This window comes from Rhinatrema bivittatum, chromosome 2 (assembly GCF_901001135.1).
Source record: "Rhinatrema bivittatum chromosome 2, aRhiBiv1.1, whole genome shotgun sequence".
NCBI lineage: Eukaryota > Metazoa > Chordata > Amphibia > Gymnophiona > Rhinatrematidae > Rhinatrema > Rhinatrema bivittatum.
The window spans coordinates 106,629,245-106,647,246 of NC_042616.1; the positions used below are offsets into that span (position 1 = coordinate 106,629,245).

General features: G+C 44.8%; 1 protein-coding gene across 5 annotated transcripts in view; it reads right to left on the minus strand.

Annotated features, from left to right (window-relative positions):
• The window catches only part of DIP2C (disco interacting protein 2 homolog C), an 851,589-nt gene that overhangs the window by 506,077 nt on the left and 327,510 nt on the right, over positions 1-18,002 (minus strand). For all 5 annotated transcript variants that reach the window (XM_029588529.1, XM_029588527.1, XM_029588528.1 and 2 more), the window contains exon 2: positions 5,892-5,963. In XM_029588529.1, the coding sequence (XP_029444389.1) occupies positions 5,892-5,963 (72 nt within the window). The remainder of the gene's footprint in view (positions 1-5,891; positions 5,964-18,002) is intronic.

An 18,002-nucleotide genomic window follows, 5' to 3' on the forward strand; every position in this document is an offset into this window, starting at 1 on the left:
AAGATGCCCAAGGAAATCATCTTGAACTTTTCATTTTTTTTAGAAACTTGTTCAAGGCCCTCAGGTCTAGGATGGGACGAAGTCCTCCTGTTTTCTTTGGAATCAGGAAGTACCTGGAGTAGAATCCCTGCCCTCTTTGCACTGGCCCCCAAAATGGGCACAGAAGGCAATTTGATGGGACACCTAATAGGCTTAATTGGTATCCCTGGTGGACGATGGACAAAACCCACTGGTCAAAGATTATACTGGGTCATCAGTTTGCAAATAACCACAGCCTGCCACCGACAAGAGGGTCCATTGGCCTGGGTATGGGCAACTAGCTTATGCTCCCTGCAGCCCAGTCAAAACCCTGACCCCGGAGTTGACCGAGGAGCTGGCTGGGCTTGGGAGCTCTCTGCTGCCTGGAAAAGCCGCAGGAGGTCTGATGATTTGTATGGGATTGAGGACGCAGAGGATAGTACTTCCTTTGGCGAAAGAAAGACTTCCTGGGCCCCTGCATCGACAGCCTCCTGGACGAGGAGGATGGGTCCGGAGTGCTAGTGGAGAGTTGTTGGAGGGTTTCATGATGATCCCGGAGCTGGACCACAGCATTCTTCACTCTATGTCTGAAGAGATTCTCTCCTGTACACAGCACGTCAGTGAGTTGTTCCTGTACCTCTGGTCTGCGATCCGAGGCCCACAGCCATGCCAGACTGCATTCGCTGATTCCCACTGCAGAGACTCTCGATGCGGTTTCAAAAACATTGTAGGTCGCACGGACCTCGTGTTTTTCGCACTCCAAGCCCTCGTGCACCAGCGACATGAGGATGTCTTGCTGCTGTTGAGGCAGCTGCTCTGCCACCTCCTGCACTTGCTTCCAGATGTCCTACGAGTATTCGCTCATGCAAAGCTGGTAGGCAGCGATGCAGGCAATAAGCATGGTGCCTTGGAATAACTTCTGCCCAAGAGCATCCAACGCTCTGTGGTCTTTCCCTGGGAGCACTGAGGAGTGGGTCCAGGACCGCTTGGCCCTCATGAGGGCAGATTTGGCCACCATCAATTGGTGGAGCAGCTGACACTTATCAAATCCAGCAGCCTTCTGGACGAGGTAAACCCAGTCTGCTTTCTTATTCATGGGAGGCACTTTAAGGGGGTGTTCCCAAATTCTCAGCAGCAACTCCATAAGGATCTTTTATACCGAGACCATCATGATCAGGAGGCTCCACAAACTGAAGAACCTCAAGCATTTTGTGCCTGGTGTCTTCTTCAGTCAAAAGTTGGAACCGGGTGACCTCTACCATCATCCTGACGAACCGTGTGAAGGTCAAGTCCTCAGGCGGGAACCTCCTTTGCTCCTCTGGAGAAGGATCTGACAGGAGCCCATCCAAATCCTTGGAGGAAGATTACATCTGATCATCCCCCCAGGGGTCGTAAGGCCCTCATCCTCACCGTTTACTACAGGGTATGGGACCCTAGGTGCTCGGCCAACATCCAGAGGTGCAGGCAGCAATGGAACTGAATGGGGCTCTACTGGCCTCCATGTCTCTGCTGGCCTCAGCGGAGCTTCCTGGGCACCAGTGCCGACCCAGGAACCAATCCCAGCTGGGTTAGTAAGACTCTGATGAGTACACTGAGCTTCACCATAAGCAGTAAAAGCACGGGCGGCACCAGCTCCAGTGCCATCCGTGCCACCGGACTAAAGCCCTATAGGGCCCTCTCCACCTCCTCCTTGAACATTGCTGATGCCAACACAGACTGTGAGAAAGAAGAGGTGGCCAGGTCTTCCTCGGACCAGTGAGAGGGATCGACGACTGGCACCAGGATCTGCGGAGACAGTTGTGGACACCGGGCATTGATGGTGGTTTGTTACTCCTTGCACGGGGTTGCTTTGGGAGCATCGCAGCAAAACCTGGTGTGCTTCCGTGCCCAGCACGATGCATCAACACTGACTGAAGCTGATGCTTCTTGGTCTCCCACCAAGGTCGATGGCATGGTGTCCATCAGTGTGGCTTCGAGGTCCTCCGATGCCGCCGCCGCCGCCGATGCTGATGGCTCGGAATTCTCGACCCGAAGTGGTTGTCCATCTTGTTAAGTCAAAGCCAACGTCCCTTCAGGATCATCTGTGTGCACAGAAGGCAATCCTGGATGTCATGCGATGCCCCCAGGCAGAAGATGCAAACCTCATGAGGAACAGCAATCAACATGGTCCTCGGGCACTGGGGACATCAGCGGAAGCCAGATGCGACCATTATGGAGTGAAATAAACAGGAAAAAGACAACTATGATGGCAGGTGTCAATGAAAAACAGGCATCAAGGCTCCGCCACTACGGGTGGGACAGACCGTGAAAGAAAACTTACCCAAATGCCGAAAAGCCCTGACTGGGGACACTACGGGGAGGCACCGAGAGGGACCCGGTGACAGACTTTAGAAGGGAGAAGCAAAAAAAATGGAAAAAGAGAAGTTTTCCACAATACAAAAAGCCAAAATTGTTAGAGCTCAATCCAACTACGATGCTGAAAGCTCCACGGGAAAAAAAGAGACTGAAGAAGGACCCTGCATGGATGCGTGGTATAAGGGCATGCTGGGAATGCTCAGTGTGTCTAGTCAAAGTTTCTAGAAACTATGACATAAGTTTTCCGCATCAGGCTCCATCTGAAGTTGTCACCCATGTGTGAGGACTACCATCCTGCTTGTCCTCAGAGAATACTCTGTGTGTCATCCTGAAATTCCCAAAAGGCCCTCTTCTCCTTCCATTGGAGGTCTCACTTGTCCTGTGTCTGCATACATTCACAGGCAGAGAGTTAGAGAACAGACTATAGGAGCCTGGCTCTGTGTTTGCAGCATGGGAAGCAACAGGAAGCAGGGAAGAGGCAGAACTGTATAGCAGCACCAGCAGTGGCTGCAAACTAACAAGGGCTTACATTCTCCTGCCCGAGTTTACTACACTATGGAATAGATCAAGCACAAAGAAAGAGTTAAAGTCCAGCAATCTGATTTTCCATTGGAGGCCTAAAAGGGAGGCCCAAAAAGTCCCACCTGCCTTAATTAAGAATAAATATTATTTGGGGTAGAAGACTCAGGGACTGACTAAATGTCACTTAAGAATGCAGATGATTAACTCACAGCGGGCCAGATCAGGGTGGACAGCATTAATTAAGCATCTCTAGTGGCCCAACCCAAGTAGGGCACGGGGTGAGGTGGGGGGGGGGGGGCGGTAGTCAAGGGAGAGCAGGTCGTGCCAAATGTTTTTTGACTTGCAAAAAAAAAAAAAAAAAAAAAAAAGCCATGCTGAATGTCAGCCTAAAATCCCTTTTTAGGAAAGCAGGTATTCAGGAAAACCTGATATTTGTCCGCCAGCTTCCGAGGGTGAATTGAGCCATATATATTAAACTTGCAAATGATACACAAGTTACATGTATTTAATAACTTCCATTTAAAGAACCATTAAGAGAGGCCATTTTTAGTGGAAATATCAAAATTATAGCTTTTTGGTTTTCTTTCATTCAAACAGCAACACTGAATTTATAATATCTTTATGCTGCTACTCTCCATGCAATAATTTTAAATGTTTTAAAAAAAAAGCTAATCCTTTAAAAAGAAAATCCACCTGGAAATTAAAAAGATGTGTCAAGCCCACAATCGTTCAACCTGGAGGAAATGTAAGAAGCAGGTAGGCTGCGGCCAGGACTGTGCAGGGATTAGATCAGTGCCTCTCTGAAGCAGAAGCAAAGAAGAGTCTGTTAATTTTTCTCACATCACTTTTTATTTTAAGGGTAACAGCTGGACAGCCCGTAAATATTTGGGTTTTACTAAGAAACTGAAGCATCTCGACAAGCCTTGCACAGATTGCTTTATTTGTTTTAAGAACTTTTAGGCATTGCTAATGAAATTGGAATGCACTGAATCAACAGATTTGTATGTTTAGTAATAGAGAGCCAGCTGCCTTCACAGTGAGCAATTACATCACACAAGGCACTATGACAGTTACTAATACACAGGGGCCGATGCAAAAAAATAATCAGTGTGGAAAAAAGGTGCTCAGTGTTGGGCGCCCGCTTTCCTAACGCACGCCCAGCACCTCCCCCCTGGCCCTGAGACTGAATATATAAATGAGGGATCACACTGCCAAGGAGGCGTTAAGGACAAATATGCGCCTCTAATGCCTCCTTGGCAGTGGGCCCCCAGGAGAGGTGACTGCAGCGGGTTAGGAAAACAGACGCTCAGTTTTATGAGCATCCCTTTTCCTAACCTGACTGCAGGCACCCTTTTTTTTTTCTCTTTTAAACCTTTAACATCGCCACAATATTAAGTCGGAAGATGTACAGAAAGCAGTATTTTGGGATGCTCAGAATTAACGCCTGTACTTGTTGCCTGGATTGGCCACTGTTAGAAACAGGATGCTGGGCTTGATGGACCCTTGGTCTGACCCAGTATAGCAAATTTATGTTCTTAAGGGGGAAAAAAAATATTGTAAGGAAAATTTTAAAAAATATATTCATTTTCACATTTTATACCTAAATATCATTTTCATGACAGTTTATATTTATAAAAATTTTAATATCTGGCAGTATTTAGCATCTCCCATCCCTAAAGCTTTGGCTGAATCAAGGCCACAGGCTGTAAAAAAAATTAACTGTCTATTTGTAATTTGATTTTATGAATCCACACTGCCATCTGTGATTATTAGACCTCAATTTCCAAGTTCAAGAATGAAATAGTTTTAATTAGTTAAAAACATTAGAGATGGCACTAAATTTGCATTTCACACTGCCAAGCAAGCATATTAGTTAGGTTTCTGGTTAATGGAATACTGATCTCTATTTGAAGCCAGGTCAAATCAGGCCTGAACCAGGACAAAACGGTTTCCCACGTCACACAATATTCATGCCAGCAGCAACCAACCTACAGATACCAAAACCTGATCTTACACCTCTTTATGTCACATGAAACCACTTGGGCTGTAACTAAAAAGCTGGATTAATTATGTGCACCTTAATACCTACACTGTACATTGCTCCCGTATTTCTACTTTGTGAGTTATCAACGACTGGCACACACAAGACAAGAAACATGAGCATGTTTATAACTTAAAGTGTTTCTGTGCTGTCAAGTTTATGGCGTATGAAGCGTTGGGTGAAACACCACCAAATAATTATCTGAAAATACGGAGGAATAAAGGAGAGGAATAAAAAGATTTATATGCCCTGATACACATCTGGTAGCACCAAGGACAGGCACAAATAAAAAAGTCTGAAGCACACCAGCAGACCATGCACAAATAGAAAGGAAACCTCACAGGTCACGCTGTGACACCAATCAATGACAGCAAGGTCACAAAACACCAGGTGTGTCACATTTTTAAAGAAAAAAGATTTTCTTACGCTTTTGTGAGGTTCTCGGGAATGATGGAGAAAACCAGGCAGAAAGCAATAAAGGAATATGAGCCTCAAACACCGGAGGGAGAATCGGTATGCACATATTTTAAAAAATCATTATGAATTAAAAAGAAAACCTTCAAGTTGTATCCCCATTAACCCAAAAAGAATATAACAAATCTGTATTTCAGAAAGAGAGAGAATGAGAGAGAGACAGGCATTGCTTTTTCTAATCAATATGAGTCAACGATGGACAGCCATGTCACTGCATTTTCAGAATCGTCTCAACTGGAAAACTAATTTGCAAGCAGACAGTATTTTTTTCTGCGAAAGGAATATTTCTTTTTATTTCATTAGAAACCAAAATTCGTTCAGGAAACTCTCAGGGTAAACAAGCTGTGTGTGTAGAAGGCAGCCTTACAAAGAATAACACAAGAATGGACAAGAATTTACCTTGGCCTCGGATCACTAAATGCAGAACAAGTTTTCATATCCCAAAAATTAAAGGAACTCAAATCAACCATGGTGCACGTACCTGGAGGCTGAGGCAGGTAGGCTCCAATCAATTTTGCTCTCTTCTTCTCATATCCTTTCTGTGTGATATCACCTGCCGAAGGGAAGAAAAAAAAAAACAAACCCTTAAAATCAGTAAGACTAGAAATAAAAACCAGCTTAACTGTTTAACAAAGACCTGCTTTGGCACAGCTGCATTGTTGTTCTGTCCTGACAATTATCTAATGAAGACATGAAAGAACGTTTGGCCATTCTGCACAGAAAAATAAAATCCTAATCTATCCCAACTAAGTTGCCTAACACCAACCTCAATTTTTTTTTCTTGCTTTCATTAAAGCAATCAACAGCAGATTATTGCAGAAGGCTGGGGAATGTAATGGCTGTCAAAATGAGTTACCCATTAGCACTTTCTATCATTAATGGGATTTTTCTATCCAACTGTGCTTGAGACAGAGATCAAACTACTCTGCCAGTGTATCTGTCAAGATCATTCCACTTAGCCACCCAAAACCAGCCTGAAAAGAAACAAAAAAGAGCCCACCAAAACAACCTGTACCACTTCCATTAATAGTCAGAGCATGCAATCCAGCTCTCCGTTCCTACGCAAAAGAACGGCAAAACTATAGCTTTTGACCAAGAAAAAGAATGTACTGGCCATACGTGTGAAGAATTCACAGACTGTCTGCGCCCATCGTGCAAGGCTGGGGAGTTTCTAAAACAAATGCAATGGCATTTTTAAACTATTTTGTAAAAGCTTTTCAAACAAAATGGCTGCATGTTGGTCCAGATCACTTAATTAATTATGCATCATTTCAGAAAACTTAATTTCCTTTTGCTCAGCTATAGAAATCCTAATAAACAAAGATAAAGATTCCTGGGAGCAATTATCTAAAATTAGCAACTCTTTTTCTACTCGGGCATCTGTCCTCAGCTCCACACAACGTTACCCAACTGGAAAGAATTTACTAACTGACAAAAAATGTTTTTAAAACTCCAAAACCAAGATGGTATAAATAGAAATTTTTTTTTTTGGTTGTTACACCAAGGTTATTTTATTACTTATCCTTCAAAGAACACTGGAAGATGAACGTACAGCATTACTGACAGGCCGATACGATACAGTACAGTGCTCTCCGGTGGCGCGCACTGTTAGCCCGGGTTTGGACGCACGTTTTCGTCGCCCTAGCTTTACCCCATATACAGTAAGGGGTAATAGCGCGTCGAAAATGCGCGTCCGCCCCCCCCGAAACTAATAGCACCCGCAACATGCAAATGCATGTTGATGGCCCTATTAGTTATTCCTGCCCGATACAGAAAGTAAAATGTGCAGCCAAGCCGCACATTTTACTTTCAGAAATTAACTCCTGCCCAAAGGCTGGCGTTAATTTCTGCCGGCGCCAGGGAAGTGCACAGAAAAGCAGTAAAAACTGCTTTTCTGTGCACCTTCCGACTTAATATCATAGCGATATTAAATCGGAGGCCCCAAAAGTAAAAAAAAAAAATTAAAACGGCCGGCGGCTCACGGGTCGGAAGACGGATGCTCAATTTTGCCAGCGTCCATTTTCCGAACCCGTGGCTGTCAGCGGGTTTCAGAACATACGCCGGTAAAATTGAGCGTCGGCTGTCAAACCCGCTGACAGCCGCCGCTCCTGTCAAAAAGGAGGTGCTAGGGATGCGCTAGTGTCCCTAGCGCCTCCTTTAACAGTGGGCCCTCATTTGCATAGTCGATTGCGCGCCCAGGAAAGTGGCCTGGGCGCGCATTGGGAGAGCGGGTACGCACCTCGGAGAGCTGGCTCTCCCGCAAATTTTACTGTATTGGCCCGTGAGTTAGAAAAGTTTAACTGAAGCTTGCTAGAACCTTATGATCTCCTCCCTCCTCTTTTCTTATAGTGAGGGCTGACCCCTCACCAACACCTTGTCTTTCTAGGGAAGCGGGAGAAAATCCTCCCCAGAAAATGCCTTAATATATAGAGAGAGCGAGCCCTGAACGCCCTGGCTCCCATTCACTGTTAAGAATGAACACAGTGACACCTCCCAAGGAGAGGAAAAGGACTTTCTTCTCCAAACAATTTATTTATTTATTTTACATGTGATTAAATGCCCTAGGTCGCAAATCCCCAAAGAGGTCACAAAGCAAAAACACAAAATGCATTTAAAAAATAAAATAAACACCCTCATCTACTCATAATAAAACACAATGCGTGCAAAGTAATCAGTGATTCAGCAAATCACACATAATGGATGCCATCTGGTCTTTATACAAAGCAGCTCATAAATCAAAAAGGTAACTTCACTGTATGCCAATCCCTGGGCCAATACTGGCAGTCCCCCTTCACAGGCAAAGAAAAATAACAAACACAGGCCCTGAACCCTCTCCCCCCTCACGGACTCTTAAGCCTTGTTCAGAAAAATACCAGTAATGAGTAATTAGCAAAAGTCTGCCCAAGCCAGTTTTGATTTTTTTTTTTTTTCCAAAAAGGAAAGTAGCTCAACTCTAAACAAATCTGAGTTCCAGAGTTCAGAGGCAAAGAAAGAAAAAGCACAGTGCTTGGTTGAGCATCAATTTAACGATCAGGAAAGATGAAACAGTTATTAGGGCCTGTTGAACATAACAACCATATAGGCTTGTACTAGTGAAGTAAAAATGCCAGACATAACGGAACAGCTCAGTGCAAACTTCAAAATATTATATTTTAAAAAAACCTTCCAAGCAAATGCTCTACTTCACAGGGAACCAGTGTAAGCCGCAGAGAAGCGGGATAACAAGATTTTTTTTTTTTTACCCTCTATAAAGCGTGCAGCTGTATTTTGCAACAAATATATAATGATTTCAACCTTACTGGGGAGATATCCTGCAGAGGGAATTACAATAGTCCGTCCTCCCCAGAACCAGGGCATAAACTATTACCAGGAGATCCTTTTGTCCGAAAAATACTTGAACTTGGCGCACTGTCTTAGTGAAATAATTGTATCACATGTGATACTTGTTTGCATGCATTGATCACTGGGAAGCTAGCAGCACACCTAGGCTTGTACAACATCCTTAGAGCTAAAGAAAACCCAGAAACCACAGGGAAAGTCATAAGCTCTCGCTTTTGTCTACTGACCCACAAAGGATCTCCTTTAGTGTTGGAGGGTGAAGGATATTTGTCTACTGCTGAGGCCTGATTGCAAGGGTTGAAAATTTTAGACAGCTTTTAAATCTAGTAATATCTCTGAACATAATATAGCTTACACCGCAAGACTTCAGTCCGTCAAAACAAAACAAAGTTAGAGCTGGCCCGATGGTTCAGTGACAGTACTTCATGTTAACGCCTGAAACCTGGATTTGATTCTCCAAGCCCAACATTTGCTCCTGAGATAGGGGGAGACTGAAGCGGCAATATTTGATTCACATGACCCCTAGAGGGTAGCGAACTTAGCCACTGAACAAGAGCAAAACTTAGAGGTCATATTCACGGTGTGCACATTACCCGTTTCCAGAAGGAGTCATGGCCTGTGGCAACTGGAACGAGCACATTGCTTTGATGATTGAGGTAGACGCGGAAGGGGAGAGAGGGCTACATCCGAAAAACAAACTTAGGTAGTTGTGAATGAAGGCTCGTGCAGTAGCCCAATAGTGGCAAGCTCCCAGTGATTGGAAACCCAAAGGGAACAGGAGGAAACTATCAAGTAAAAAAATATTTGTATATACTGCCCCATTTTAATGACTAGGGTTTTGAAAATCCTGTCACCTAGGATAAGGATTTTGATGGCTGGCAAGATCTCGTAAATGGCAGCTAGACTCCAGGGAAGAAAATGAGAAGGCTTAGGAAGAAGTAGAGGAGAGTGGAAACCAATGAAGAAAAGTAAACCATTCTTATCATTAACTCCTGGGAAGTTCAGCTTTGAAAGACTGAACCAGACATAGGTTGATTGCCTAGGTTAGGGCATAGGTCCCAAAGCAAAGCATTTTGGGGAAGCTTCCTTTATATATCTTGGAGGATTTAGATTTTTTTTTATGCTACATCAAAGCCTAAGCATGCGGAAAACACCTGTAATCATTTATTTCATTTATACTGTCCTTATGTCATTTTAGACCAAAACATTCAAGAACTAGTGCTTACCACTGGCTGCTCCTCCACAGACAATATGGTCCCCTGCAGATGCATATAAATTTACATTTAAAACCTAGTTTGCAATTTTTTCTGAAATCTGCCAAGTCCACACGCAACAGATGATTGATGACAAAGAAACTTGCAGCTATCAGGTTTGTTCTAAGCAGCGTGGACCATCACCGACCTTCCTTAGTACAAGTTACTGTGCATTATTTCAAAGAACGTTTTGTCATCTGTTGAATACACCAAGGACTGAGCAAATATTTTCATCGCATGTTTTATGAATTTTAGATAATTCTTATAAAAGTTCTCAAGGATTGGTAATCTAGGGTCTCCCTTGAGAAGCTTCGCAAAACATCATGCAAGCCTGGCTTAATTTGTAGAGGAACAGTCTGGAATGCAGTTCAGACACATTTTATGAGGCAGAGCAGCAGGCTCGGTGGCCTACACGGATCACCAACGGACTGCATACTCCAGTCCTGTCAACACTGTGGGAAAAAAAGAAAACAGATAGAGCAAAGAGAGGACACAAGTACAAAAACCTGCAGGAGCAGTTTTGGGGTTTTTTTTTGAATAAGAGACTGTCAGGCTGCACAGGGGAGAACCCACCATGCTGCTGGCAGTCAGTTGGGAAAGAAAGAAAAAAGAAAAAGAAAGAAAGAAAAGCTGCAGCTCAAGAAAAAATCACTTACAAAACTGTAAGTCGAGAGCAAAGCTGAATACAGTAAAAAACATTTTCTAATTTAAAAAAAAAAAAAAAGAGCACGAGCTCCACAATCGCAGAAAAGAAGAGACTGAGGGGCTCTGCCTAGGGGGCAGGCTGATGACTACAGCTGCACATGTTCAGTAGGGCATGCTGAAAGCTCTAGAATCTTTGAGATCAAAGTTCCGTGCCGGGCTCTATCCGATGATGTCACCCATGTGTGAGGACTGCCATCCTGCTTTGTCCTAGGAGAAACTCCGTAAACCAGTCCCGTCCCCTCTTGTTCCCCCTCCCCTTCTCTTCTACAAGGATCAGGAGGCAAAGAAGTGATACTGAAGCATATTCTGCGGCACAAAACACAGAAACAAAAAGGGGTTGAATTAACACAAGTTTGACAGTTAAGAGCAATACGGCCAGTCATCAAGGCTTCAGTCCTGGCCTTGATAATAACTACAGTTCACAAGTTTTAAATTTGGACTAATTTAACTCATTTTTGTTTCTGTCATCCAGAGTTTAATTTTTGGCAGGACAACCAAGAATAGTGTCTGGCCACCTTTTTTTCTAGGATCCCAGGAAACAGAATAAAGCTGATGGTAAAGCAGATCTAACTCCCCCACAGAAGTGGAGCAGAGCTGATGGTGGCACAGATCATTTCTGGCTCGCCCCCCTCTCCTCCCCCAACCCCCGGCCCCAGAGAAAGCAGAGCAGAGCGTGCTGGAGCTGCTTCTCCAAAATGAGAGCAGCCGCATGGCCTTCATTTTTGTGCAATTTAACTGGCACAACGGACAAACCAGGAGAGGGGATGGAAAAGTGTGAGGAGTCACGAGGTGAACGCCTGTCAGCTCCAATGCTTCTGCTGGGTGTGTTCACATATGGAGTATGGGGTTAATTTTAAAAGCCCGGCACACGTCAAAGCTAGGAGATACGCGCAGAAGTCAGGCTGGCATGCGCTTAGTGAATTTTAAAAAGCGTGCCAGTACGCGAGCATCTCCCGGTACGCGCACAAAAAACATTCTAGCAAAAAAGGGATGGGTATGGGCGTGGTCTGGTCAGGGCATGGGCATTCCTAGATTTCTCAGTGAAATCTGCGCGTAAATATTTACGCACACAAACGCACGCCGAGATCTCCTAGTGTGTAACTTTACTTCTGCTATGGATGGTGTGTAAGTCCAGGAACAAAAAAAATAGGCTAGTCAGTGGGGTTTTAAAGGTAGGAGCTAACAGGGTACAAGGGAGGCTAATTAACTGGGGGGGAGGGGTTAGGAAGTCCTATCCTTTAGCTGGGCGAACTTGGAATGAACTGGGGAAAGTGGCAATTGCGTTGGGCGCACGTCTGCTAAAATCCCCCCACTTATGTGGTAGGTGCAGCATTTGCGCGCAAACGCGTGCATCCATATAAAATTGTGCGCACAGTCTATTTTCTACCATGCATGCATATACGCGCGTATGTTATAATATGGCCACGTCCGTTGGTGCGAGCTGGCATGCATGCGCCCACACGACAGTTTCAAAGTTACCGTCCCTATGTGAGAGAATGTGTGAGAGTGTAGGAGTGTTTAGAAGAGAGCTGCCTCAGTTCCCACCAGCTCCACAGTTCCACTTGCGTTTTGTCTACAAATTCAACCCTGATGCAAACTTTTTTTTTTTTTTGGCCCAGCAGATTATTCATCCTGCTCCTCTGGGCTATGGTGCCTTGACCCTTCACTTGCATCTTCTTGGGACTATTTCTCCTGTTTTTCTATCCCCCCTCTCAACTCAGCACAGCACCAGCAGCGACAATCCTCAGGTAGGAGCCACAAGCCAAGTGCGGCTCCCTCTGGAAACCAGCTAAGACAAATCCTAAGCTTGGTCACTAAGTATCATTGCTGAGTGGTGCTGGAGACTTCCCTTCCAACCCCAAGAGCTGTAAAAGCTGCTTCCGCAGTGCACCCAGCCTCAGCCAGACTGGGAATGAAACCCAAGTCTTCCGCATGGCAGCCTATCATGCAAATTTAAAACAAATGTCTTGCAAACATTGTGATATGGGTAGGGTTTAACTATCCAGGAATGAGAGGCAGTGATGGGGATACACTTAAAGATATACGGTGCGATCACCTGAATGCACAGCTATACCTGCCCTTCAACACATTTTCAGGCTTCAGCGTACGGTTCAACCTGCGATTGGACGAGCATCCATAACCCCCGATGCAAAACGGGGGTTAGTGCGTCCAAAACACACATCCAATCACGCGCGTAGGTAACAGCGCTCATCAAGAGCAAATGCATTACCTACTCCCCCATGCAAAAAAAATATATTAGCGCCCAAGGCGTACATTTTTATTCACCAAAATTAACACCGGCTCGGAGAAGGCGTTAATTTTGGAGGAGCCCAAAAAGTGTACAGAAAAGCAGATATTAAGTCGGAGGAACAACAAAATTATAAAATCCTGGGGGAAAAATTAATTTTTTTTTTAATGGTGCTGGCGGTCAAGTTAGGAAAATGGACGCTCTAAAATTGAGCGTCCGTTTTCCTACGTGGTCGACAGCCACGTCTTCCGGGCGCCCGCTGCCGAGGCGGCGCTAGGGGCATACGATTTTCCCCTAGCACCTCCTTTTTACCGCGGCAGACCATTTGCATTTTGCATTGGGCGCCCCAGAGAGTGGATCAGCGCTCACGATTTAATACGCGCCGATACAGCATTGGCCTGTTTAGAAGCGTAAACTCTATTGCCAATGCAGCAAGGAGTTTTACGTTGACAAAATTGAGCATTAAAAAAAGTGTGTGGCCAGCTCAGCACCCTCACAAGGAAATTTCCTTGCAAATGAGGGCGTGGAACGGTTCCTTCCCAATGCAGAGAGGTGCGTTGCCAGAGCGCACATTTTCTTAACCCTAGAAAAAACTTTACTCTTGGCTCACGGATGGAGTAAAGTTTTAAGTGCCAGATCCCCTAACCCATGCAGACAAGCAGCAGAGGTTCGACGATGCATTTAATTTTCAAGTCCAACCCTGGCCAGCTAGACGGCTAGGAGCAGAGCAAAAAATATGCTCCTAAATTGGGAGCACAATTTTCAAATGTGGGGCATGCTTTCAGGAGAAAGGGGAGCAAGGCTGCAGCTTTTGCCTCAAGAAATGCACTGGGGCTAGAACTGAGGCTACGCAGAATGCTGCCCCTTCCTCTTGTTCTCCGGCAGGAGACCAGCCATTAAACAATGGTAGCGGAAGGCAGTGCCCAGAAATAGCAGGCTGCTGAGTTCAATGGGGCACTATTTTTAGCAGCAGCAGGAATGTCAGCAACGAGGCGCCTCTGGCTATGAGGGAGGCACATTCCTTTTCTCCTCGCAAGTCTTACCTGGCCAGGAAGCTGGGAGCTCAGCTCCCACATAAACAAAGCCATGTGTGCCAGCACTGGGATGAAATGATCAACTGGTTTCTCCTTTGTGGGCTGGCACATGTACACCTCCGCTTGTGCCACCACTCCGGCCAGCTCACACGGAAGATTCGGTGCCTTCCTGCAAGGCCGGTACAGAAAGGCAGTGCATACAGAAAGGAAGAATGAGAGTTGCACTGGATTTTGGGGAAAATTCATTCATTTTTGCCTAACAAGTTCAAATGCCGAGCATTCATAATTATAATTTATATTAAAATGAAAACATTTTTCCCCCAAATTTCAGTGTGCTCAGTTATGCTCTTTGCTCCAAAGCCCTTGAACAAAACAGATAATGGAAGAGATAAAGTTCTGACCTCTTTCACATTTGTTCCATTTACTATTCCCTTCGCCTCCTCTTCTAACACCCCCCCCCCCACACACACACACACACATTATTTTGTCCCTGCCATTGGGGTTTTTTTTTAATATTTCTCTGTCCCCCAGCATTTCCCTGCAGGTCTCCATATTATTCATGCTGATTACTCCCCCCACCCTCTTGAACTTAGAAAAATTTGCAGGCAAATAAAAAGAGTTAGAAAAATGCTTCAGAGTTACCCCACAGACTTCAGCAACACCAATACCACTCTCTTTCCTCAGGATTTTAAGCTTGTCCCCATTCTCCAGTGAATGCTATATAATTGGTTTCATAAAAATGTGTGTGAGCCTCATCATTCCTTTTCGGACATACAGAGTCGCTCTACCAACGTCAACCTTATGACTGAATGAATGGAGGCACTGCACGATGCACACTCACGATACAACAAACTGATCTAGAGGCAAGAAACCAATACCGTCAATACTCATTAAAATGTACTCTCAAACACTTTCAGCCTTGTTTGGTAGAAAACAAGGGTAACAAAGCAGCAATAGTTTTTCCTCCTCTAATAAAAGTAACTATGCTTTTGGAAGATACAAGACCATTTGATCGACTGCAGTCTGGTAAGGCAAACATATCCACCACTCTCCTTCCCCTCAAAAAAAAAAAACACAAAACAAAACAAAAAACCTAACTTTTTCCAGCTCTTGCCAGCCAAAAGAAAGCTTTGTCACCTTTCCTGCTTGTTATATCTACTCTAATGAAGTGGCATGGCTTGTTTCAGCTAGCTTTGCCAATTTGGCCACAAGAGGAAAATAAAATGTAAAAAAACAAGTGACCAATCACTCCTGATTAGAAATGGACTGGCAGCGGGGACCTTAACAGGGGTGTGTGAGTGAACAGCCCTTTGTGTGCTGGTTCGTGGGCAGAGAGAAGGGTATTAAGGCTGCACTTAACCTAAAGGAGACAGAGCAGCTTTTAAATTAGCTGATGGGGGAAAGCAGACAGTTGCTCAGAAGTGCATATATGGTTTAGAATGAAGTATCTTTGAAGGATGCTAACCAAACAGGGATGCTAGGGCATCCCAATAGAGAGGTTGCAATAAATGCTAAAATAACCCAGGTGCCTTTAAGTAAAGAGCAAACAGAGCAGAAAGATTCCAAATTACTCCTGTCAACTGAGAAGCACATTATTGATTCAAACAAAATACATACTTTGAAATGTGCATATCAGAAAACTAGAAGTCTAAAAAATAAGATGAAAAGTTAGAATGTATAACATTGTGTGAAGAGGTAGATATAATTAGCATCTTAGAGAGCTGATGGAAGGTGGATAACCAATGGGGCACTGTGATATCAGGTTACAAATTCTACTGAAATGATAGGATGGATCAAATTAGAGGAGGGACGACACTGTGTATTAAAATTAGAGATGTGCATTCGTTTATCACGCATAAGGCAATTTCGACGAAATTGCCTAATTCGTAATAGTTCGGGGACCTGAACCACAAAACGGATTTTCCCCGAACTTCGGGGAAAATTTGTTTTTCGGGTTAATGCGGGGGGGGGGGGAGGAGGGGCACATTTATTTAAAAAAAAACAAAAAAAACCCACCCCAACCCTTCACATTTACTGTATTACAACCCCATCCCCCATCCCGATCCCTCCCCAAGACTTATTAAAAGCCCTGGTGGTCCAGCGGGGTCCTGTGAGCGATCTCTCCCTCCGTGCCGTCGGGCTGTCAGGCCTGCTACGAATCAAAATGGCGCCGATGGCCCTTTGCCATTACGATGACACAGGAGCTACCGGTGCCATTGGTCAGCCCCTATCACATGGTAGAAGCAATGGACGGCTGGTGCCATCTTGTGCTCCTACCATGTGACAGGGGCTAACCAATGGCACGGTAGCTCTTGTGACATCGTAAGGGCCATCGGCGCCATTTTGATTCGTAGCAGGCCCGACAGCCCAGCACGGAGGGAGAGATCGCTCGCGGAACCCCGCTGGACCACCAGTCTTGGGGAGGGATCAAGATGGTGGGGGAGGGGGGGGGTTGTAATACAGTAAACGTGAAGGGTTGGGGTGGGGGTTTTTTTGGGACTCCCCCAAGACTTGCCAAAAGTCCCTGGTGGTCCAGCGGGGGTCCGCGAGCGATCTCCTGCACTCGTGCCATCGGCTGCCAGTATTCAAAATGGTGCCGATAGCCTTTGCTCTTACTATGTCACAGGGGCTTCCGGTGCCATTGGTCGGCCCCTGTCATATGGTAGGAGAACAAGATGGCGCCGGCCGTCCATTGCTCCTATCATGTGAAAGGGGCTGACCAATGGCACTGGTAGCCCCTGTGACATCGTAAGGGCAAAGGGCCATCGGCGCCATTTTGATTCATAGCAGGCCCGACAGCCCGACAGCACGGAGGGAGGGATCGCTCGCGGGACCCCACTGGACCACCAGGGCTTTAGTAAGTCTTGGGGAGGGATCGGGATGGTGGGGCGGGGGGGTTGTAAGAAAGTACAATTGAAGGGTTGGGGTGGGTTTTTTCCAATTAGATTTTTTTTTTTAATTCGTTTTTTCGGTTTCGGGTTCCAGCTTCGTTTTTTCCGGAAAACGATCCGTGGGAAAACGAGTTTTCCCACGAACCGCCCGAACTGAAACCCGACCCGAGCCAGAAAAATGAAGCTCATCTCTAATTAAAATAGGCATGGAGTCAAACAGGATACAAATTCTACAGGAAACAAAATGCACTGTAGAATCCTTATGGAAAGAAATTCCATGTGAAAGGGGGAATATAATAACAGTGGGGGGTGGTACTATCATCCACCTGGCCAGAATGAACAGACTGATGATGAAGTGTTAACAGAAATCAGGGACGCAAACAAAATGAGCAACACAGTAATAATGGTGATTTCAATTACCCCAGTACCGACTGGGTAAACGTCACATCAGGAAACGCTAAGGAGAAAGTTTCTAGGTGAAACAAATGACTCCTTCATGGAGCATTTGGTACAAGAACAGATAAGGGAGGGGGAGCTGTTTTAGATCTACCCCTTTGAGGAGCACATGGTTTGGTGAAAGAGGTAATGGTGTTAGGGCCACTTGGCAAAAGTGATCATAGCATGATCAACTTTGACTTGATTACCTGGAGGGAGAACACTAAAGAAATCTACTACGATAGCAGTTATGAGATTATTATCAAATGAAAAAATGGTTAGTAGAAACAAAGGAGCAGCTGCAAAAATCAACAGTTTATATCAGGCATAGATGTTGTTTAAAAATACCATCTTGAAAGCAGAGACCATATGTATTCTATGCATTAAAAAAGGTGGAAGGAAAGCCAAAATACTGCCAGTATGGTTAAAAGGTAAGGTGAGAGAGGCTATTCCAGCCAAAAAAACAGTTTTCAAAAAATGGAAAAGGGATACAAATTAAGAAAACAGGAAACAGCATAAGCACTGGCAAGTTAGATGCAAAGCACTGATAATCAAGGCAAAGACAGAATTTGAAAAGAAGCTTGATGTGGAAGCAAAAATTCATAATAAAAACCCCTTTTGAAGTACATTCGAAGTAAAAAGCCTGTAAGGGAGTCATCTGGACCATTATGTAATTATTATTATTAT